The 25,493-nt window shown below is 32.1% G+C and overlaps 2 protein-coding genes across 3 annotated transcripts; one reads left to right on the top strand and one right to left on the bottom strand.

The window, feature by feature from the left end:
- Positions 1 to 7,434: 7,434 nt before the first annotated feature.
- LOC114369795 (histone H2B.3-like) lies at positions 7,435 to 8,425 on the bottom strand. Its single transcript, XM_028327051.1, has one exon. It carries the CDS (start codon positions 8,334 to 8,336, stop codon positions 7,923 to 7,925), a length of 414 nt encoding a protein of 137 aa, XP_028182852.1. The 5' UTR covers positions 8,337 to 8,425; the 3' UTR covers positions 7,435 to 7,922.
- A 7,115-nt stretch (positions 8,426 to 15,540) lies between these two features.
- Positions 15,541 to 23,519, top strand: LOC114371101 (protein BTR1-like). Of its 2 annotated transcripts, none has more exons than XM_028328517.1 (8): positions 15,541 to 15,947; positions 17,624 to 17,862; positions 17,947 to 18,053; positions 18,384 to 18,577; positions 20,841 to 20,953; positions 22,587 to 22,682; positions 22,765 to 22,826; positions 22,955 to 23,519. In XM_028328517.1, the coding sequence occupies exons 1-8, from the start codon at positions 15,860 to 15,862 to the stop codon at positions 23,052 to 23,054; spliced, it is 999 nt and encodes a 332-aa protein (XP_028184318.1). In that variant the 5' UTR covers positions 15,541 to 15,859; the 3' UTR covers positions 23,055 to 23,519. The 2 variants fall into 2 exon arrangements, with proteins under 2 accessions (XP_028184318.1, XP_028184316.1); XM_028328515.1 differs by having other exon boundaries at positions 15,543 to 15,947; positions 20,826 to 20,953.
- The last annotated feature ends 1,974 nt before the right edge of the window (positions 23,520 to 25,493 follow it).

Here is a 25,493-nt window from a genome sequence, read left to right as displayed (position 1 = left end):
TCACCAACAAAGTCCAATAAAAAAAATAACTTACACTTTATCTAGATTCATGACTCAATTATTAACACTTACAAAATGTATTTTCCTTTCCCAATGTGTCTGCTAGTACTTTGTAACTAAGAAAACAACTAGTACTTAGTAACTATTAAGCAGGGTCGGCTCAACATATTGGTAGGCATAAAACGAGCTCTGAAATGGAATTTTTTTGTTGACAAAAAAATGATGCTTTTTCTAAACTAATAAAATATTTAATAAAAATATTTGCGGTCTTCTATGCGCATACAAAATCAATTAAAAGACCTCACGCATAACAGAACAAAATGTTGTCACTGAGTTACATCTTTTATAGCACATATATTTAATATACATATATTAATAACAAAAAATTTATTTTTTGATGAACCTAAAATAAACAAGGGTTTCAAACGGCTTACCCTTCAGTCGATATTACTAAGAAAATAACTGCCACTTTGCAACAAAATAGGATGAAACAAACATTCATTTCTAGAGAGTAGGTTCGATGGCAACATGCAATCAATATTCCACATACCAATGTGGGGATTAGGTATACAAGTGGGGCAGCTTAAATTAGTTCATAAACAATTATTTGTGTACTTGTTCCATTCGTATCAAGACAAGGACATTGGGATGCACAAGTGAAGGCGTGTGGATTATGAAACTGTTAGGTAATCCATCATACACAGTGTTTTATCTCCATCCAACTTGTCCCTTTTGCGCCACCCATATCACCCTCTACGTTTTCCCGCAAAACTCCATCTCCAAGAAGCCATAAACATCATTTCACCCATTAAACTTTGTTCCCTTGGTGTCACCCAAAGAAGATTTTGCTAAACGGGATCACCTTAGATATGGGCTCAATTGAAAGGCTCTTTGGGAAACAAGATTGGCATTGCATGTGTGCAAAGTGCAATGATGTGATCAATTTGTACATGCATGCATGTTCTTTACTACATTTTTCTAGGGTTTCACGTTAAGATGGTAACGTTTAATTAGAATCCTAAGTTGTTGATAGGGTCTTGTGATTAGTAACTAGTAAGAATGAAAAGGGGAAAGTCGTGTCATGTTTGGGGTCGTTGCTAATGTCTAGTTCCTTAAGGGGAATATGCCACAACTTTTTGGTTCTTAATTGTACCCAACCCTGCCAAGGTGTACAAAGAGCAAAAGCCATAAAGATTAGACAAGGAGGAGTGAACCTGATTATTTTTTGCATACTATAGCACAGATAAGTGAACATATAAAAGGTGTGCTAACAACAAGTTAAAAAATAAAGAGAAAGGAATGAATGAAAAGGAAAAGAGAAGAGAAAGAAAGACCAACATAAAGAGATAAGTACTGCAGGTTTTAATCCCTCTCTAAATCATGTTTTTTACATTCACAAGATTTGATCTTAAAATTTTCTTTTAAAAAATTGAGTTAAATTTCACTTGGACCAACATAATATAGATAAATATTTCCATGATATAATCTAGTTAAATATTATACTTCATTAATTAGAAATGTCTTCAATTATATATATTGTTGTTGGCAATGTTTTTTGGTACGTAGAAATATTGTTACTTATTTTCTAAAAAAAGCAATATTGTTAATTAACTATATATAGTAGTTGTTTGAAGGATGTTAGAAACAAATGTTCTTGACTGGTTGACACTTTGTTTTATTCGGTAAATTTCATATTGATCCCATCAAATAACTTCGCCCACACTCTGTTAATGAGACTCGTGATATTTCACCTGATAATAAAAATAATATATTTAAAAATATTAAATATATTATTAATATTGAATATTAAAAAATACCTAAATTATATACTTATTTTGACGATAGTTTCCCTTTACTTTAAAGGGGATTCTTTACAGATATGTGATTTACGTACCCAAGTTCATAAAACTTAAAAAGTGGTAATTTAAGAGCCTTAAAGTCTAGTGGTAAATGTTTTTGGAGAATTGGACACTACTTAGCTTTGCCCCAAAAAATAATAACATGAGTTAGATTTCTTCTTATCATTTCCTTCCTCATACTAAATCATAGATTTTTTTTTAATCAGCCAAATAATATATTAATAATGGTACAAGGAGTACCATAACCCATATACAAAACAGAAAAAAAAAAAAAAAAAAAGACCCCTGCTAATTATGGATAGTTACCATATACTAAATCATAGATATATTTATGTTATTTCTTCTTAGAAAAAGAATAGGTGCTGTTGCTGGGTCAACTAAGTGAATTATATATATATTCGATTGAGAGAGAAAAAGATGGGAAAAAATAATCCGCATAAGTGTTGAGACTGTTCTTGATGACAAAAACTGCTCATTGATTTGGAGGAAGTCATCATCACGTAGCATCTTTAGACCACTTAAATATGTGAAAACGATTGGAAAATTGGAACTGCTTTGAAGCCTATTGTTTATTTATAATGCTTTCCAAAAGTATCTTGAATATTGGAGATGAGACTTAAAAGCAAATATTGGAGCCCGTAATTTATGTTAAATAACTAAGTTAGTAATTAACTTCGATCGTTCGTTTGTGTCAAGGCATAACATGACTTAACTCTTGTGACATTTACCATCCATATTACATTTATATATAACATGACTTAATTTTTCTAACATTTTCCGTCCATATTACATTTATATGCCTAACATTTCTAAAAAAAAATAAAAGTCAAATTGATGGAGCAAAAAGAGGAACCATCCCAAACAGAAAACAAATACTCCTCTTCCAATAATTATGCTGTAGAAGGAGAGTAATAACGCATGCAATGTTCACTAACTCAACTCGGCCTATGTTAATCATCATGAAGCCATTAATCGAGTTGACTAACTCCACTCCACAAGCACTAATATTACCAAACAATTTGGAAAGGTACACATGGGTTCAGGAATTTCACTGTCAGAAAGAGAAGAGCATGCAGCTAAGGAAGAATGGATCTAGAAGCCCAAAGCTGAGAATGGGCCAACATCAAATATAATGAATAGAACAATTTGATGTTGGAAAGGGTGGGGACTATTTAAGGCTGCTATGCAAATTGCAATATGTTGGACAATCAGCCTCAAATGCTAAGAAGTAAGGACATGGGGAGTTGTTATTGTCCCTAATTCCATTTGTTATTGGCTCCTACAAATGTGAAAAAAGACCTTCTTATCCCACACTCTTTCCCTTCACCTTCTTCTCACCCCACCCAACCCCTCACCTCCTCATCAATGTCGTGAGCCACACCACCTCTGTCCAGATCCAAACTGCCACACATCACAACAATCACGTCAACCACCTCTGCCTCGCACAACCCCCTCACCGTACCACCAACTCACCAACCAAATCTGAACGCAACTCAACCAACACCCTGCGTCCTCGCCAACCTGTCCAAACACCACCGCGCCTCAACAACTCCTTCCCAACTTCATATTTCATCGTATATATTTTTTCACCTCCACTTAATCCAACCAAAACACGATTCCATTGATAAATGCACGAAAAAATCGTGTTTTCATTGTATATATTTTTTCATTGCAAAGTTGTACAACATGATCATATTTCCATGAAAAGGGCATTTTCAAAAGAAAAAAAAAAGGTGCTAATCCCTTGGTGGGGGCCATTAGTAATGACAGTGAGACCAATAGCAACCCCAACTACGTGTTGTAGTGTAGATCTTCCAAGCAAACCCTGAATCCTTAACCCAACTAAATGAATAAGGACACCATAGATATTTGGCCCAATTTCAGGCCACCATATTGTTGGGCCAATTCCTTTCACGTTGATTAAAATATTTTTTTTAACACATACTGAGTAGTAGTAGTAGTATGATTGTTAGATGTCGTGACCCATGACAATTACTTTTCACACCCATTTTTCTAAAGACATCACCCCTACTCCTTTAATTCACTATGTCCCCCACCCCTAACAAAAAAATAATTCCCTAAAACAAGCAGAATCTTTGATAAAGACCACATCCGACAGCTTTCTTTGACATAACATAATACTAACCAACAAAACCTTTCAAGAAATAGATAAACGCCAGACATATAATACGTTAAAAATACTAGTAAACAAGCCTAGAAGACATCGAGTGGGGGAGGCTTGCTGCACAATCTTCTAATTCAAGTGAGTTTCAACCATGCACAATTCCTAAAGCTCAGTTCCTTGAATTTACCTCATAGTGGGAACCGCAATTCGGTTTACAGATCAACTTTACAGGATTTATATACCATAATTTTCAAATGATGAATAAAGAACCCATCACATGGGAGCAAATGCATTTCAAATGAATAAACAATCTCATGTTTCCGATTACAGGGCCAGGGGTCATCAACCTTATAGGATTTATATATACCCAATTTTAGAAAATGATGAATGAAGAATTAATCTCATAGAGGCAATCACACTTTTTCAATTTATGGGTTAGGATCATTCTTAGAGGGTACCTACCCAATTTTGCATATAACGAATAAAGAATTCATCTCATAGAAGCAATCACACTTTTCCAATTGCAAGATCAAGGTCAACCTTATAGTTTTTGTATATGCAAATTTTGCTTATCTATACTAATAATAAAGAAAATATCTTCATTTGATATACATATTTCACTATTGTCATGTTGTTAATTTTTTCTAACTTCTATTTTTTTATTTAAAATAGGTAAAAGAAACAGAATAAATAATTAATTATATATTTTTTATTTTTCTTATACACGTCCCCTCACCCATGTTCTCTCTTTGACCTTTCTTTATTTTCCTTCCTTCCTTCCCTGCCCCCACCCTCTTTCCCCACTTCGCCCACACCCGCGTGCCCCTCCTCCTCTGCGCGTCGCTCCACTCCCATTCCGTATTTGTGCCCGCAAATAAGGAGAGGAAATGGGCCTAAGAGGACGTCACTCCTTCATTCCTTCGAAGACGGTGACATTCCCTCTCCAGATTTTTTTTTCGTTTTTAATTGTTCATGATTTGAGATCTGTGTTGGTGTTGTTGTGTATCTAGTTGTTCTTCTCCTCCTCAAAGCTCCATTTTTTTTCCTATTGCTAGGAATATTAAATTTTTTTTTTTTTAAATTGTTGCCGTCAACTAGTGTCTCTGACATGCTTAGAGGCATCATCCAGGGTTTTTTCACGGACATATGGGCCATGCCCCTAACCAAGATTAACTAATTACAGTAGGCAAATGCTAAATACACACTCTCTCTCTTTACTTTCTACACTCCCCTTTTTTTTATTAACCTTTATTCCAAAATTACCCTTTATATTCTTCAACTCTTCTATCTTGTCAGTCATGTGCACACTCCCTTTTCTCACACCCGTCATGGGCACTCGTTGATACACTCACTTTTCTCTATAATATTGTCTTCTTGTTGGCACATAATCATGAAGAATCAGTTGATACAGGCAAGCCAGGAATAATCATAGAGCAACAAAAATTAAAACATTCAGTAAAAGCCTAATAAAAATTGCCAACAAACAGCAAAATCAGCTTCTTTTTTCCATGCCTAGGTTTAGTTGTTGCCAAAAAACTTCCCACTGTCGAGCAGAGCTTTCCCCCATGCACTTTGTCAGTCCCCCCTCCAAGCCAAAAGACAAAATTGGAGAATTTCGTTTTGGCTCTTGCGTGAGAAGAGACTAAGAGAAACGGTGCAATTAAAAGTGGGGGAAAAAAAGTTAAATAAGACGAATTCTGGCATGCAATACCAAAAGATATTTGGCATGAACACAAGAACTGCAAAATATATATATATATATATTAAACCATTCGATATATTATTTTTTTAATTAAAGACCGAGATTTTTTTATCTTTTTCTTTTTTCCTTATTTTACCACTTTGTACCCTTTGTCCCCATCTCTCTCATCCACATGGCAACCATAATGCAAGTGATGTGAAAATTTAAAGTAGTTTTTTCCTTAAATATAGACATTATTTGGTGTTATTTTGGCGATAGAGATTGCCTTCAGTAAAGAGTGGAGAAATTTGTGGCTTGAATGTGACTTCCTATTAGTATATTGCAAACAGGTGGAAAAATTGTATAGAACTTACCAAGCAAATGCATTCAGTAGTGGATCATATTTTCCGAGGACAATACTTGCGTAGAACTCCTTGCCTCAAAGGCCTCCCACTTTGATGGGCTTTTTAGGTGGGATTCCACACTTCTTAGTCCTAGATTATAACAAGAATAGATATGGTTTCACAAACTATAAGTTCAGATAGCTTGTTACATGAGTTTGGTTTCGGTCCCCTCATGTCTTTTGTTGTTATTCTGAGTTTAATGATATTTCCTGACCTGTTGTCTTTGCTGAATAGTACGTGAGGTGCTATGCTAGCCTAGCTGGGATTTTCTGCACTATTCGTGCTACAGCTAACCTTTTTGTTTAAAAAAAAAGCGATGTTAAATAAAGGCGTTCATACTCGTAGACTGATTTATGATTCAATTCAATCCAATACAAATTTTAATTATATAAATTGGGAGAAGTATGTATTCAACAATGTAAAATCAAATTTAGTACCAGCAGTTTCATTACAATGCATTCATGACCCCCATAATATTCAGCAGTATTAGTATGTATTCCTCATTTATTACTCTATTGAGAAGCCATCACATAAAAAAACCAAATAATGCATAAAACCAGATAAGCAAGAAACTAAAACTAACCTCTCTAGCATTTGGGTTGGGAATTTCTTTTAGGACTGAATCATATCCCTTCAATCACAATAAACAAACAAGTGAGCTTGCCATCTCATGGAAACTACCACCACCAACCCTATTCCAAAAAGTTAGAGCCTTTGAATAGCAGGAAGAGAAAGCAGGAATAGAATGAAATGCGAAAAATGAAAAAAAATGAAAAAAAAGTACTCGAACCAAAATTAGCTCCACACCTCAGAGAACGTACTAAGGTAGAACCAAAACAACACACTCAGATCTGCCATGGAGCAAGAATCAGTCGCAAACCCGGATACCAGTTTCATCTACCAACTAGGCATTTCCTCTAGCTACCGCAAGCATCATCACCACCAAACAATTCATTCTTAGTTTCAAAATCTAATATCTATTTAATCGATGTTTCGGCTAGCAAAAATACAAATTTTTGAAAGATAATTTAATCACCTTTAAAATAGATTAAAAATATAATTTAAATGCTTAAATCCAATTTTGGTCCACATTTATAATTCTTCTATATATCAGTGACAAGAACAAGAATCAGTATACAGCGATTGCAATACAAAAGAACAACGGTATTAAAATGTGGTTTTTTTTTAAATAAAAAAAGGCAACTTTAATTTCGCCAAAAATTCTTTTCGTTACAAGTAAGCTTCGAAATATACATCGAGTAAAAATATCGTAAGAACACTTTTGAACAGTTAGAAAAAATAAGACACGTCGCAGAAACTGAATAGAACAGAAAGCATAAAACAAAACGTACAATTGCACACAAGTAATACAACATACAGCACTCCATCGTGCTACCAGCTCTATCACATAACCAACCTGCAATAATACAATGCAACCCCTGCAATTCTATAATACAATTGCACAAGAACATAAGCATGTATACATAGATACAATCCATTTAAAAGAACAAAACAAAATCAGGTTCCAATATAGGTTACCACAAAATCTACAAAACACCATCCACTCTACTCAATAAGCTATGACAACAACATTTTTCGATGAATTGAATTGTAGTCATCACCATGATGCAGCAGAACGTTAACTGCCACAACTCAACAAAATTTCAAATTGCACACTCATTTAAACCATTTAAGACGTTGAGAATCCGGCGCATGGTTAAGAGGAGAAAAGAATAAGAGGATCAACATAGACCTGTTGAAAGAAGAAAAACGGTAATAAAAGAGGATAAATATAAAATTAAAATTCTCCCAAAATATACATCTCGTAAACCCTAAAATTCTCAGAAACGCGTTCAAGGGCTAGTGAACTTGGTTACAGCCTTGGTGCCTTCGGAGACAGCGTGCTTGGCGAGCTCACCAGGGAGCACAAGACGAACCGCAGTCTGGATTTCGCGAGAGGTGATGGTAGGCTTCTTGTTGTAGCGCGCGAGTCTGGAAGATTCTTGAGCGAGCTTCTCGAAGATGTCGTTGATGAAGCTGTTCATGATCCCCATGGCCTTGCTGGAGATCCCGATGTCAGGGTGAACCTGCTTCAGCACCTTGAAGATGTAGATCTTGTACGTCTCCACGCTCTTCTTCGTCCTCTTCTTCTTCTTCTCGCCGGAGGCTGCGTCCTTCGGGATCTTCTTCTCGGCTTTTGTTTTCTCCGCCGGAGCCTTCTCCGCCGCGGGCTTCTTCTCTGCAGGTTTTTTCTCTCCCTTGGCCATGGATTGGAAAATGAGTGAAGAGAATGCGAATTCGAGAGTGTAAAAGGAGGTGATGCTGAGTAACGGAGATGAGCGATATGAGTGAAGCGGTGAGGTGTGGCTTATATAGGAATGGTTGGTGGAAGCTGATTGGTTGTATTTATGGTGCGCGGATTGATGACGTGGCAGAATGGGTTTCGGTTTGGAGGGAGATTTTCGAATCCGGGTTTCGTGATTTGTACATATTGTTTGGCGGGTCCTTCTTTTGGGGTATGGGCGTTTGAATTTTGGAGTTTAGGGTTGCATGTTTAAGAAGATAATTTTAATTTGGGTCGGATTAATTAATCAAGTAATAAGTAATAATAGGACAAGAGTAATCCGATCTGGTTTTTTATATATTTTATTAGGGAAAAATCCACCATTTTAATGCTAAATTAAAAGGGGTGGAAATTTATTATTGGATTTTGATATTGTAATATGTTTAACTTGGATTATAAATGAAATTAAAAGAAATAGTTAGGAATAATGTATTGTTTAGTAGTTTTAGTTTTTTTAATTCTATGATTTTTTATTTTTAAAGTTATATTTAGTTTCTACATTTTTTTCTTGTATAAATCATTTGTTAGCATGTTAATTTTTTGTATGGTAAAGAACAATTAATGATAACATTGAAAATAAAATAAGAATATTATTTAAGCAATATCAAAAATAATAAGACCAAAATTCTATCCAAAACATTAAGAAATAATAAAAATATGATATAATAATTAAGACAGACAACAACATAGTATTAAAACAAATTAGATAACAAGTTTTGGAAAAAACATGCAAAGTCAACTAGTTGACCATCCACTATATCCTTCTACATTCTAGCACGAGAAAGATTTATTCCTGGATAAAGAATGGCCACTTGCTTTAATGCATGTTTGAAGTGTGTCTCATATTGATCAAACCCAACCATTTATTTTGCTTCACACAAAGTCATCTTTAACAAAAGACTTGACTCTAACTCCTTTATCCTTTCAAGCAATTTTAATTCCTTTTTTTTCCAAATTCTCCTTAACTTTCAATAAATCTTCAACATCTTCCACCATTGATTGTAACAAGGATTGTGTGTAACAACTTGAGCTCATTAGACAACCTTTCAACCTCCTCATTCTTTTTATCGATCTCTCCTTTTAACACAATTATATATTTATTCAAATTACTTACACAATCGATCATCTTTTATTGTTGTGCCCTTATGTTGCCATATTAGTGTTCAATCATTTGCGACAACATTATCGATGAGTGATATAAGTGAATTGATAGGGAGTAGTTTATATAGGAATGGAAGGTGGAAGTTGATTGGTTGGGTTTATTGTGGGAGGATTGAAGATGTGGCCAAAATGGGGTTTTGGTTTGGAGGAAGATTTTTGAATCTTGAGTTTCGTCTTTTTGCTTACTAGTTTTAGTATTCGTGTAATGTACAAGGGCATAAATAATTCATTGATAAATATTATAGATATTGTATTAACAATATATATTTGTTAATATTAATTTAAGCCATCGTTACCTTTTTATGTTAAGTTTTAATTTATACTATTTAAATTGTATATAGGTTTTAATGTGTGAAAATGAGAGAAAAAATATTTATCTATAACAATTTTAAGATTTTCAACTTTAAATATCATGTTATAAATTTTATTTAATTTGAATTGAATTTAAGTTTTAGATGTTAATATAATTTGAGGTAAATTGTTAATCTCATGATTTAAAAGTAATTTTTCTTACTTGTTTTCATAATATATATATATATTAATAAATTTACATATAGGAATCATAGTACAAAAGAAAACTATAAAATATTGAATATTTATTTAAGTGAGAAGATAATAAATAAAAAAATAATTTTTTCCTAAAACATGTTTTGCGATATTAATTTTGAATGAAGAATATAATAACAATTACATGAATTTACATTGATTTTTTCTTATGTAATTAAGTAAAAGATATATATATATATATATATATATATATATATATTGAGGTGTGGTTTATATAGGATTGGAAGATGAAAATTGTTTGGTTGGACTTGCTGTGTCCAAATTGATGATGTCAAATAATGACTTTGATTTAAAGGAAAATTTTAAATATCAAATTTCATGTTTTATGGAATCCTTCTTTTGGAATATTGGCGGGAATGCTTAAGTTTTGGAGTTTAGGATGAGTTGCATGTTTAGAGGATAATTTCAATTTTGATCAAATTAATCAATTAATTAATTAATCAAGTGACAATATGATATGAGTAATCTAATATGATTTTTGATATATTTTATTAGAGTGAAACCATCATTTCAATACAAAATAAAAAAAAGGATGAAAAGTTATTATTGAAATTTGATATTGTAATATGTTCCATTTGGATTATAAATTAAATAAAGAGAACTTGTTAAGAATAATGTATTGCTTAGAGGAAATTATAGTCACTCCTTGATCTTTATATTTTTTTTAAAATGCCCACAATATTACTATTTTTCTATTCCTGCGTGCACTAACATCTTTGATGTTTGAAAATATTACATTAGCACCCTCTTTATATATTACACTAATACTCTATAAGAAAGGTTGATCTAAATAATAAATGTTGAAATATTTTGTGTAATTAACAAAAAAAACTATGGAGTGTTAGTATAATTTTAGGCTAAAAATTATATTTAAAACTTTTATGCCAAATTCATATTTTGGTCTTCTTATGATTCTCGATCAATCATTTTGGTGTCCCTATTTTTTTGCGATTTTTGTCCCCCTCATTTAAAAAATCGACAATTTTGGTTCAATTTTTTATTTTTCATACATTTATTTATTTTATTTTTATATTTTAATTAATTAAATTATTTTTATGGCATCTTAAGTGAAGTATGTTGGGGTTTAGGGTTTAATTGAACCAGAATAAAATAGATAATATATATATATATATATATATATATATATATATATATATATATGCAAACTTGAGGATTGAACCAAAAATTTAAATTTTCTAAAACAGGAGACCAAAATTGTGAGAAAAATAATAAGAATACTAAAATTGTGAATTAAGCATTATAAAGGAAACAAAATTACAATGAAGTCAAGTTTTTGCAATGAAAATACATACAAAATTTTAATAGTTACTTAGTTTATGTATTTTTTATCGTACAAATGTTTTGTTAACATGTTATTTTCCTAGTTAAGAGCACTTAATGATGACATTGAAAACAAAATAAGAGTATCAACATTGAAAATAACAGTTAAAATTCCATCCATAACATTGAGAAATAATGAAATACAACATAACAATTGTGATAGACAACAACATAACATTAAAACAAATTAGGTAGTAGGGTTGGGGAAGGCGATGCAGAGTTAACTAGGTCCACAATATCTTTATATATTCCAACACCAGAAAAATCTATCCCTAGATGAAGAATGATTACTTACTCTATTGCACGTTTGAAACTTGTTTCATATTGATCAAATCCAATAATTTATTTTGCTTCACACTTGGTCGTCTTTAACAAAAGATAGACTCCAACACCCTTACCCTTTCAAGCAATTTTATTTTCTTCTTCTCCAAATGTTCCTTAGCTTCCATTAACTTTTTAGCATCTTCCATAATTATTCGTAACAAGGCTTGTGCATCTTTCAAATCATGCTTCATTTGATCCACCTAGTTAGCTTTTTCTTAGTCAACTTAAACTCACTAGACAACCTTTCAACCTCCTATTTCTTTTTATTAACATCTCCTTTAAACAATGTTATATCTTTGTTAATATTACCCACATAATTGACCATCTTTTTTTGTTGTGCCTGAAAGTTGTTATATTTTTTTCAATTGTTTGTGACGACACCATTGAACAGCTCGAATTAGCTTTAAGCACTTTTCACGTGCCCATTTGATCTAAGTTCTTAACCTTTTCATAATTGTCAAAAACAATGTTACACTTATTGATTACTTTTTTCTAGAGGAGACTTCCTACTTCCTACTGATTGCATTTCTCCTTTAGTTTCTACATCGCATAACATCTTTCTCCAATCAGTATTTTCCTTCACCATTGGGAACAATACATGTGTTTGCATTAAAATATTGTTTGGACAAATCGAATTTACATTGTAGTTGTCCTCAACTCCTTCTCGGATCCTTTTCCTAGTTGATTCACCATATTGTGTGGGCGATGAATTAACCATAACAGGTTGCTTAATGGGTGCAATGACCATAACTTTACATATAAGTTTAACATTATTCATCTTGAATTCTTTCAACTATGTAACACCAAGCGGAGTGACGGTACCTAAATCAAATCAATGTCAGTACAACAAAAAAATGCAAATAAAAATAAAAGTTTGGGAAGATACATAAAAAATGAAGAGTTATTCATAATTACCATCACATTTAATAGGATTGTTACACGAAAAAACAAGTTAATACTTCAATTGCTGTATAAACTTCTCCAAAGCTTCTCCTAACCATTGCTAATCCATTTTAATATGTATAATAGGGTTGCAGGTCCAATACAAGGGAAATTTTTGCTTACTGGCAACATCAATAAACAAGTTAGGATGATTAACTCCCTCTTTCACTTGAAAAAAAATCTATGCTTTAAGGCTTTATAACTCTTTAGGAAGGCGTGAAACAAAGAGTTTCTAAATCGATTGTTTAGAGAAACCCAGCCAACCTTTCCCATGCCTTTCACAACAAAAAACAAAAAATGGAACAACAAAAACACATTCAAGGAATGCTATTGTTCCAAACCTTCACACAACACTTTGAAAGTCTACACAAGCGTCCAACTATTAGAATGAAGTTGTGTGGGAGCAACATTTAATGTCCTGAGGCTGAAACCTTGGAATTTTGAGAACAAAAACTTCACACCTAACTTCAAGGATAAGGTATCATACATATATGTGAAACCCTTACAGCCAGTCGGGGGGAGGAGGGGACAAACCACCTCATTCGATCGACAAAGTCTCCACTTGTACTAATTTATCAACATTTTTGCTTGACATACTCTCTACTAGCTTTGAAGTGGTAAAAGTTGTTATGAATTTTCGGATATCATCTTGAACCCAATTATATTCATCCACTTAATCAATTGGTTCACAACCTTCATTTTCAGAGTGGTGGATTATGTGTAAAGCACTTACCTTTTCCTTAACATCCATGGTGATTAACTGATCATCATACTTTTTGTTTAAGTCAACAAAAACAAACTTATGGATAAAGTTTTTCCTTTTTTTTTGAGTTCATAACTTGAAGGCATTGGTTTTCTTGCATCCCCTTCCCTTTAAACTCAATCAATATCCCATGTTAATGTCGGAATCAAACCAACACACTCAAAATTATAACTCACAAACAAGAGAAAATGGAAAATCCTAAAATAAATAAACTAAAAATGTTTTTCTCTCTCTAGAACGTGTTAAAAATTATTAAAATTATTTGATATAATATTTAATGTCATATTTCTTGTAATATGTACTTTATAAAGAATTCTAAAAAAAATTCAATATTTTTCATTTAATAGCGGCAGAAAGTTGAATAAATTTTTTTAATTATTCAAAAGACATTCATTAACGACCAAATTCATTTAATTGTACTTACCTTTTGAAGCAATTGAAAACATTTAATCAATAAATATTTTCCTCGACAGCAGTTATTATTTTTATAAAACAAGTTTTAATATTCTCACCATTTGAATTTTTCTACCGGTTCATGAATGTTATTTAATTTAATTATTGTCATTTAATCAATAAATATTTTCCTTGACAGTAGTTATAATATTTTTACAAGAATAAGTTTTAATATTCTCACCATTTCAATTTTTCTACCGGTTCATGAATGTTATTAAATTTAATTTAATTATTGTCATTTCAAAATATTAAAAACATTGATTATTTTTAAAAACAATTAATTAATTAATTACCACAAATACTATAATTGGATTCGATGGCTGGGAGAAAAAATAATACGAATAATCATGTTTTTTCCTCTTTAATTTTTCAAATATATTTCTAGTGATATATTAATAAATTAATGAATAGATTTTGAAAAATGTAATATTTTATTCATCAATACTTTATTTTAATATATTAATGAATAAACCAAAAGGATTAACAAAATTTCTTATCTAGCTATAACCCTCAACCAACCGTAAATGAAATTAATCATTGATTCAATGAGTTAAAAACATCTGTAGTCTCTAACTGAAGATTTAAATATGTTTGTGGTGCATGTAAGTTTGTATTTTTTAAATTTTGTTCCCTATAAAATTTTTGATCATTTTTAGTTATCATAAGTTTACACTTTTTCAAGTTTTGTTTTTGAAAGATATTTTATTTATTTTTAGTTCTTGGAAGTTTTTTTTTTAAAAATCTTGATCTCTATAAACACAAACTTATATCATAAAAACTATAAATGAAAAAATAAAATGTTAAAGGGACTAAAATTGTATAAAAAACTTACAATAATTAAAAATGATTTTTTTTATCAGAACCAAAATTAAAAAATATAAACTTACAACAACATAAAATTGAAAAATCATATATAACCCTTTCAATATTCATGACTAAAATAACTATATAAAAACATTTTGAAAAATGAATCATTAATAAAATTTGAATATTACATTTTGAGTCATGATTTTTTTTATATTTATTAGTTTTACTAAAAAATATTTATTTTATACTTTTTATAAATCAATTTAGTTCCTCTTTAATTACCACTAATACCATTTTAAGAATAATGAATATTTTTTTTACGAAAAATTATATTCAATATGATTGATATATCAATTTTCAAAATCTATTCATGAACTTATTGATATTTTCCCCTATCATTTATTAATATCTTTGAATAAAATTAATTTGGTCACATTATTATCTTTCTAAATATTTAATTATTTGTATAAAATTATTTTTTTCTTGTCAGATTCTAATTTTTGGTTGGTGAGGGTGATTAAAATTATTTTAGTCAAATAAGAAAATTTTGTCAAAATAATTAATGTGATGAAATATTTTTCAAACATATTTTTAATGGTAAATAATTAATAATTAAAAATGATAGCTACAGTCTAATCATGGACAGCAAGGTTAGGCTGTGTGTGAAGAAAATAATAATATTCTTATGCGCGGTTAATCTTGAATAAAATACAAGATGCGAAACGAGAGAGAGAGAGAGTCACACCGACTCACACCTCACAACACGCACACTGACACGTCACACACACACACACACACACGCAACACAACAACGCAGAGAGAGAGAGAGACAAAGGTCACGTTGGATATGTAGCAGAACTGCTTCACCTTCTTCTCTTCTCTCCGCCTCCACCACCACTCCCTCACTCTCCACTCCCTCAATTCACAATCCTCACGTTGCCTCGTTCACATGAAACTCCTCTCGCCCTCCGTGTTCTCGCTCTCTCTCTGAATCACTCATCCTTATAATAAATAAATAATTTCTCGAAGAAGGAGAAAGAGGTTTTCATTGTTGTGGTTGTTGTAGAAGAAGAAGAAGCTGAAGAAGAATGGAGTCCACAGAATCTTCATACGTGTCTTCTCCCGAGGGACCGAGGAAGCACGCTGCATCGCCTCCTCCGAAATCGCCTTCGCTAGGTATATCTGATTCGATCCGATCTGTTTTCTCTCTCTTACGCTTTCGTTTTTTCGTTTCGCTTAACCATGCTCTCTGCTTCGCACAGTAATGTTGGTTAGGGGACTGAATGTCGGTGACGCTATTCCGCGGTCAACGCCCTTCATTCCCAACCCTAATTCTTAACATTGGAGCTTCAATGCTGTTTCTCGCTAGATTTAGATTCGTTTTCTTTTTCTGAAATGAAAATAATGAAAGTAGGAGTGTTATTGTGTCCTGTTTCGTGTGTGGATGCGTTTTTTTTCGTGGTTTAAGCTGTTTATTTTAACTTCTGTTTTAGTAATTGAATGATTGCAATTATTATGATTTCGGAGTGAAGTAATTGTGCCGACTTTATTCTTTTCTTCGGTTTTCAATTTTTGTAGATATCAAGCAACTTAGTGGGAATACTTTTTTTTTTTTGTCTTTTTTTTTTGTATGTCATTGAAGAAGCTAACGGAACTTTTTAGAATGCAATTTAAATTGGAGAAAGGTTGGAGTTATTTCTGTTTCAATAAATTTGGGGCATATTCTGCTGCACGCAATTACGTCATCTGAAACTTCGCTTTGGCTGTTGTCCTCGACATAAAAGTTCCGAAGATTCAGTTTGGTATCTGGGGAAAAGAATTCTGAATCGAGTTTGTCTTAAGATTTATTTTTTAAAATCTCATTCTAGAATTTTTCTCCTCTGTTTTATTTTATTTTATTTGTATACCACACTAAACTCGAAGGGAGCAATTTTGGTTTAACATAAAATGGGTAACCTTATATTGTTGTGAAGATTCAGTTTGGTATCGGGGGAGAAAATTTCAGAATCAAGTTTGTCTAATCACTCGTATGTTTTTTTTTTTAAAATCTTATTCTAGAACTTTTCTCCCCTGTTTTTATTTGGATACCATACTAAACTCGAAGGGAACAATTGTGGTTTAACATAAAATGAGTAACTTTATATTGTTGTAGGTTAGCTTCGTATAATGAAGTCGTTCTGCCTCTCAAGGGACTTTTTGGTTTCTGAGTTTATGGCCTTATGCGTGAAGGCTTCATTTCTTCCCGTTTTTTTTTTTTTCCAGCTTTCTCTTAATATTTTCATTTGCTGATCAGACTTATCATGATTTTCATAGTGGTCGTAGGGAAGCACGGAACATCCTTTTATTTGCCGAGGCAAATTGTTTTTCAATATAAAATTTTGAGAAGAGAATTATGTTATTGAATGCTTATGTGAGTTGTGATGTTAGAAAATTTAAATTATTGCCAACTCTTATGTTACTGAGAGAGTGCGAGACTAAGGAATTTTCTCACCTTTGTATGAGTAACTTAAGACTGTTACTTTTCTGCTTAGTAAAATAAGTATGAAATATGTATACTCTGCATCTGTTCTGTTTTGTGGGTACAAAAGTATATTCACTGAAAAATTACCTTTGCCTATAAAAAAAGTATATTCACAGAAAAAATATAATGGTTTGACTTTTAAAATGCTTACGTGAATTTATGTAATAAATTTTTTTTCCAACAAGAAACTTCAATGCTAGACTGATTTGTGTTTTATTTTTACTCTCATTTTCTAATATTTGAATTATATTTTTTTTCTGAACTGCATCCATTTGTACGCAAAAGTTTTAACTTAATTCTTTGTTACTAATTTTATGTTTATTTCTTTCAGATTCTGAGGAGAAGCCAACATACATTAGGTTTCTAGTATCAAACTCTGCGGCTGGTTCAGTTATTGGAAAGGGCGGTTCAACTATCACTGATTTTCAGTCACAATCTGGAGCACGAATCCAGTTGTCACGTAATCATGAATTCTTTCCTGGAACTACTGATAGGATTATCATGGTATCTGGCGCAATAAATGAAATACAGAGGGCTGTAGAACTTATCCTTTCTAAGTTGCTCAGTGAGGTAATCTCTATGACATTAATTTAATTAGTTATTGGAAGAACATATGTCTTACATGCTTCTGAACTTAATTTGCTATCTGATTAGCTTCATAGTGAGGATGACAATGATGCTGAGCCAAAGACAAAAGTGAGACTCGTTGTTCCTAATGGTTCATGTGGTGGAATAATTGGCAAGGGAGGTGCTACCATTAGGTACCATTACTCTTCTTTGTCAAGTTGTACGGCCTAACTGTTTTGCCATGTTTATGAAATGTGTACTGATATAAGTAGTCTTTGGTGCTTGTCTTTTTCAATTTCTGTTCTGGTATGCATTGACTTCAATGGGTTATATTTCCTGTATGGATGCTGGTTTATTTGTGCCTGAGCTTTTATTTCCCCTCCTGCTAAAAAAAGAATGCTGTTGCCTATTGTTAGGTCAACTATTATTTTCATTGCAGGATCCTTTCTCTATGCTTTAATGTTATTCATAATCATAGATGGAGATAAAAAGCTTAGCTTATACATTTTTTTGCCATTGAACAGGTCATTCATTGAAGACTCTCAGGCTGGCATAAAGATATCTCCTCAAGATAATAATTACTATGGACAGAATGATAGGCTAGTGACGCTGACAGGATCTTTTGATGAACAGATGCGTGCAATTGAATTAATTGTTTCAAAGTTATCTGAAGATCCTCATTATGCACAGTCCATGAATTCTCCATTTTCATATCCTGGTCAGTATCATATTTCCATACAAAGGAATATCCATTGTCCATTTGTTGATTTTGTTAGTGTGCTATCCATGTTTATGTAAGAGTTTTGAAACCTGACTGTGCTGGCTGGTTCGACCTGTAACTGGTCACCCTGCTTGGTGATCTGGTAGGTTATATAATTATAAACCTTTAAATCTAAATTCAAATTGTTGAAAAAGCTGGAAATTTGCTGTAAATTGAATGAGCTGTTTGAACTATTAGCGGCTCAAACAGTTTGGGTGGTGAACAGTAACTATTACTCTCTTTTGTCTCCGCCTTAATTTATTAGAAAGAGAAGAAAAATTAAGAGGACAAGATCTATGTTTGAGATCAAATCCATGTTTTTGATTTTGAATGATTGTGAATTAGGCTTTAATCTATGTTTGAGATCAAATCCATGTATTTAGCAACAAGAATACTGTCTAAACTTGAATTGTATGTTCCTTGAAACATGTACCTTGCTTCACTTAATGCACATGCTAACTTTGCTCCTTGTGGCTTGGATCTGCACAACCTTGATTTGGAAGTCATCAATTTCAAATTTAATTCATAGATTTTCTTTGTATCATCATTATTCAATTTCATATTCACTACAATACTGTGTATGAAACTCATTTTTTCATAAATGTTTTTTGCAATAAAAAGGATATTTTTGTTTCTTATCACAATTTTTTGCTTAAAGCTCTGTCCTGATCATAGTTATTAGTATCTTACAATTTGTATCCCCGTTCGAAACAAAAACCATGTCCAGCGATACAAATTGTAGCATGAATTGTTTTTAAGCTTGAATCGATCTCCGTATCGCATGAATTGCTTTTGAAGCTGTCTCCTATGATCCAAAAATGCGGGTCGCAATAACAATCCTGTTGGGTATGCGGGATCCAACTCTGGAAAAAGCATTTCAGATATTTTTTTTCAGGAAAAAGAAGGAAACTGCCGTTTTCAGTTTCGCATGTGCGCTCAAACTAAAATTTCAATTCTTAGTTTTTATTTTCAATTATCTATTTTTTCCCTTATATTCAAATGAGAGGCTCTGTTATTATGCTTCAACCAATTTCATAGTGAGAAGAGAAGTGTGACTGTGCAAGTCGATGTGCCACTCAACAGCTTATGCTTTTTGTAATTTTTAATTGCCTTTTGTCTTCTTGTGATGGTTACTTTTTATTGTGGTCTCATGAGTCTATTTCTTGTAGCTTATAATTTCCGCTCTCTTATTATTTTTTTGTAATCTTTATGGCTTCTATTCTTTTAATTTCTCATCTCTTATTTGTTATGTTCTTTTTTGAGGTACAAGACTTATTTCTACCTATTGGTCCTACTTTTGTAGGGTTTGAATACTTTGGGCAGTTACTATTTTTTGTTCTTTTGATTTATGACTTGAATATATCATATATTAGGTTTTTTTTTTTTTTTTGCATTGTCACTGATGTTTACATAAAAATGTCGTATTTTATTGATCATGTATCTTACGATTCATAATACGATTTGATTCACGATTCGTAAAATAGCTTTTCTGATTCATGATTTGATCTCGATTTGATAACCATGGTCCTGATATGTGAGTTGGTTTCCTAATTGATTTTCTGTAAGTAACAGTTTGAAAAGAAATCGCATTTCTTATATTTTTCCTAACATTGCTTGTAATATTGAAACAAGTTCTTCCCTTGTGTTGTTCTTCCCATACTTTCTTCTAGTGAATTGGGCTTGTAAAGGAGAGAATTGGTAACTTTTCTAGAGTAGCTCAAGCATTGTTCATCTTATGTTGTAGATCTTCTTCATATATTGCCTCTTGGTCTTGAAGTGTGGTTAATGCATAGGTATACTTAGTTCTGAAATTTAATTACAAATTGTAAATATTGAGAGTTGCTAGGATATCTGGTCACTTCAACCTGGTCAGACTCTTTAATATCATGTAAGGATCAATTCAATTCAACCTAAGTGCTTAACCTGTCAGATTGAGGCTCAATTCTGGTTTATATCTCCAACAATGATATTTATTGAAATAAAGCAGCAATATGCAACCTTGGATGTCTCTATCAAAACAACAGTAGAGAGTATACTTAAAATATGCTCATTTTTGTAGCTATTTATTTTAAAATCAGGTTATGCTCTTTTTATGGCAGTGAAAATGAATTTAATATGCTGTGGTTTGTATAACTAGTTATGTTTTGTGGTGAATAATTATTGGTGAGTTTGATGCTAATTAAAATTTATTTATCATACACTTTAGGTGTTTACTTCTCAGGTTATCAGGGTGTTCCATACACATATGTGCTTCCGTCTGTTGCACCACCGGCATACAATGCAGTGAATTACAGACCAAATGGTGCTGCTGGAGGAAAGCTCCAGAACAGCAAGGTTCTTCCATTTCCATTGATTTAATCTTGTTTGAAGTTTTTCATTTTGTAAGTTGCCAAGTTTCAGACACACACACACACAAAGGAAAGATTATAAATTATTTTCTTTTTGTTTGTAATCCCAGCAAATGTCACTTTTTTCTTTTAATCCCTGATGACATGACACTTTTAATAACGAGGCACTTGATGATGTAACATTTTTTTTGGTATTAAAAAATCCTTTTTATGGATGATGTCATCAATGATGGAAGGCTGCCAGCCACAACAGCTTTTTCTCAGTGGATACTAATGGGAGGGACCAAAAGTGCTTTCATTTAAAAATCCAGGGACCAAAACAAAACAAAAAAAATTGTAGGGACAAAAGGCAAAAATAGGTGTATTTGTAGGGATTAGAAACATATTTAAGCCTTTGCACAAAGACTCTAGTGTTGCTATCCTAAATCTTTTTTTCAATGGTACTTAATAATCCTTTTAACTTTCATACTTGAAGAGGTAATTTGTGTTGCTTGTAATTTGTGTGGTTAAAACTTAAAAACTGTTCATGCACTCATTTCAAATCATATATGGAGTAGTAATTTTCTAGTCAGTGTTTTAAATTCTGGATAGCAGTGTGTAGCGGCCTTCCCCAAAAACGTAATAGTGGTTGCTAGCTGATATTTTGAAAATTTTTATATATAGTCTATGTAATGTATATTATACTATATACATTTAAATTCTCAAAAATGATAGAAATTGCTCAAAATAATGATATCCATAGTTATCAATAAAAAGTCATGGTGTCTTAAAAAAAATACAAGTAAATACTGACATAAGTCAAATAGGGGTTTCTTAGATAGGAATCATCAATCATTATATTCTAAATCCAAGTCTTTATCATTTTTACTACTGTTACAGCTGTATATTTTATTTTTGGAAATTGAAATCCCTAAAATTGCTCTCCTCCCCCCAAAACAGAGCAATAGAAAAGTGGAGAGCCAAGGACTGATCCTCCGTTTGCAATCATGTGCAGTAGTTCAGTTTGCAGTAAAGCCTTGGGATCTTATCAGTATAACTACAAAGGCTCCAATGCTCTGTTTCATGGCCAAAAATGCCTCAGAAAACAGAGCAACAGAGAAGAATGGAGATATTCACAAATTTGTGTTTTGACCTGAGAGGATTGAAAGTTAATTTTTGGGTGCAATGCTCTGGTTGGTTTGGACATTCTGCTTCAAACAACTAGAACACAAAAGGGACCTGATTTCAGCTGCCATAAGTTGTTCACCTTTAGGACTAGGGGGGGTATTGTTAGTTCGGTTAGAAACTAGTTAGTTAGTCAGAAATACAAGGGGTTATGTTTGAAAGAAGGGAAATGGTCCTGCAACTGATTAAGCTCTAGCAAAGATACCAATTTCTATCAGTGTGTGTAAAATCTTACAAATATATGGAAATATTAATTTATACGAGTCTTGAAAATGAGAACAGGATAACAATATTAGAATCCTAAAAGAAAATAAAATGTTTGTCAAATAGAAAAAATGTCTATAATCAATAGTGAATGAGAAAACTACTTGTCTTTTTCATGTTTAAAACCTTGCATCCTTAATTGGTGATTTGCTTTATCAGATTGAACTTACGTATATTCTGTTCTTTGCCAGGAGGAGCGGAGTAACTCATTGACCATGGGTGTTGCAGATGAGCATATAGGATTGGTTGTTGGTCGTGGTGGAAGGAATATTATGGAAATTAGTCAGGTTTGCTGTGCCTAACGGTATTCCTTGGTATATTGTGATTACTCATACAATAAACTAAGTTGAATGACTTCTGCCTTTTCAGGCTAGTGGGGCAAGGATAAAGATATCAGATAGAGGTGATTACGTATCTGGAACAACCGATAGGTAGGAATTTGTTCACTAAAAAAATTTGCTTGCTTTATACCCCAGTATAACAAAAATCATTAAGCAAATGACTTGACATAATATATTTGACGGTAAATGTTTTATGTGTTTCTATTTTTTTATTACAGGAAAGTTACCATAACAGGATCCCAGAGAGCAATACGTACAGCTGAATCTATGATATTGCAGAAGGTTGCTTATGCTACCGAGAGGGGGGTGATGGAGTAGTTTGCTACTGCACTTGTCTGCTGTTAGATGCTTAATGAATCTGCTTGCTAATTGCTTATACATTTGCTGAATTTTGGGATTTGTTTGCATAAATTATCATCACTTATTATACCTTTGAAGATTTTTATTGTAGCGGGAGAGGGCAGGAATTTTTTTTTTCTTGAATTGAGAGCGGTCTTCTAGAATTTCTTCTCAAACCCCGTCATCAGACAAGTTCGATTGGAAAGTGCATTTGCACATTTCCAAAATGTAGTATTTAGAACTAAATTCTTTTTTTTGTAATTCAACAGGTGCTAATGTCATATATGATCTGTGTATCCTCAATCACTAGCCTGAGATAGGATATGAAAATTGTTTTGTGATAGCAACTGAGAATCAAGAATTCACTTGTGAGTTGTCAGAACCTCAGGCCCGTGTTGTGTTTCTAGTTTTTCATAGATTAATATGATGACGACTTATAGGCCACTATAGAATCTTTCTGTAGCAGTTTTGGCTTTTAGATGCACATTTTAGTGAAGTAATCTTGCTACTTTCAAACGGTGTTAAGTTTTCACCAAACCATTTACTTCACTATTAAGTCCGTGGTCCTTGCCCAATTGCACCATCCATCAATGGATCTGAGTTTTCTTTCCAGATCTACGTATTTTTTGTTTTATCCAGATCTGAAATTGGTGAAAAATGGTGCTTTGATTCTGGAATTGTAACTTTAACGGTGGTGATTGGTGGAGTAGAGGTCGGTTTCACTTCTTTTTTGGTCTTATTAGAGTTTGCTGCATGACAAGAACTATGGGTTGTCGGTGCAAAGAAAATGTGTTTGTCGCCAGTGTGGAGAGAATGCGTATGCCGTTGGTGCTGATGGTTGCTTGGACAACCGTGAGAGGCTGCATGGCGAGGACGGGTTTGCCGGTTTGGGAGAAAAACTTGTTCCCCAGTTTTCCGTTGGAAAATTTTCTGGATGATGGGGTGGGAGGAAGAAGATAAGGCTTAAGTTGTCATTTTTTTAATTGTTAAACAATAATTTAATTTTGAATTTCAGCTATTTCCTTTCAAAAAATAAAAAATAAAATTTCAGCTATTCAAGTATTTTAATAATAAATATAAAGACTAATATTGGTGGGGCATCCATGAACAATTTGAACAACTGGTCCACGGTAGAAGCATATAACCCATTAGTGTAGAGTGTAGATGACTACCCGTCACGTAATCCACTACGCCATCATTAATGATACATTGTCAATGTGCTTTGTGTGGGTCCACATTCCTAATATAATTAACTTGTTAATTCTTATGAGTTTATGAGTTTGTTGATCTGTTGTGAGTTTATATTGTGTAAATTCTCTTTTTAGTAGACTTTAGATAATTCTATAAATTTTAAGTAGATTTGGTAGACTCTCGAGTTTATCACTGAGTCAATGAGTCAGTAGGTTAAAAAAAATTATACCAAAATATAAGTCATTTTTGAATTGAGTCAGCAGGTTAAAAAAATTATACCCAAATATATCACTGAGTCTGTTTAGTGCTCAACATACCTTCATTTAGTATGTTATTTTCGAATAAAAAAATTCTTACCTTTAAACTCTTGTTCTCTAATAACATCAAACTTTTAAAGAAAATGATTTATCACTACTATAACATTTGTAAGTTATTAGCTAATAGTGATGCATTACTAGACTTGATTATTTAAGTACTATGAAATTTATGATTTAATATTTTGTTTTATTATATTATTGAAATGTTTAATTGATATGTTATTTATAGATATTTTATTATTATTTTTATATGAAATAAATTCTTACGAGTTTAGAGTCAAATTTATGAAATTCTCATGGATTTATATAAATTCTAGAGTTTCATAACATTAGTTTAAAGTGCATGTGTGCCTATATTTGGTGGCTTTGTGATGTAAGAGTTGTCAAATCAAGTAATAAATGTACCGAGCATTGCCTTTGGAAGCCTTAACTAAGTGTGTGTTTATTTCATGTTATAGAAGTAATTTTGAATTTATAATTAATTTTAGATATTTTTTATTTGGTTTCATATATGGATATAAAATAAATCGTGTTGAGAAAAAAATATTTATTTTGTGTGCATTCAACCTTAAGATTCTTGATAAAGATTTTTTATTTTATTTTTGACTGAAAAATTTTCGTACTAATATCATGATTATAAAAAAAATATTTAATTTTTTTAAAATCTGATTATGGATCTTGAATTGATTTTTTGTTGAAGCAACTTTGATGAGTTTTTGTATTGGATCGAAAATTTTAATAATAATTTTTTAATTATAAATCACACCACTTCAAAACTATTTTTAACCAAAATCAATTTTACAAATTCTTATCCAATGTTAGAAATGTTTTCACATTATTGACGTAAGAAATTTGTATTTAAGTGATTTAGTTAAATGTGGCAAATTAATTTTGATGCTTACTTAACAAA

This window comes from Glycine soja, chromosome 10 (genome assembly GCF_004193775.1).
Source record: "Glycine soja cultivar W05 chromosome 10, ASM419377v2, whole genome shotgun sequence".
NCBI classification, from domain to species: domain Eukaryota; kingdom Viridiplantae; phylum Streptophyta; class Magnoliopsida; order Fabales; family Fabaceae; genus Glycine; species Glycine soja.
Note: the sequence above shows the minus strand (reverse complement) of the source record. Positions and strands in the feature narration are given on the sequence as shown.

Coding starts and splice junctions, on each gene's coding strand:
- LOC114369795 (XM_028327051.1), bottom strand. CDS start 8,336: ATGGCCAAGGGAGAGAAAAAACCTGCAGAGAAGAAGCCCGCGGCGGAG.
- LOC114371101 (XM_028328515.1), top strand. CDS start 15,860: ATGGAGTCCACAGAATCTTCATACGTGTCTTCTCCCGAGGGACCGAGG. Junction 18,578..20,825: donor TTCTCCATTTTCATATCCTG/GTCAGTATCATA, acceptor CATACACTTTAG/GTGTTTACTTCTCAGGTTAT. Junction 22,683..22,764: donor ATATTATGGAAATTAGTCAG/GTTTGCTGTGCC, acceptor CTGCCTTTTCAG/GCTAGTGGGGCAAGGATAAA.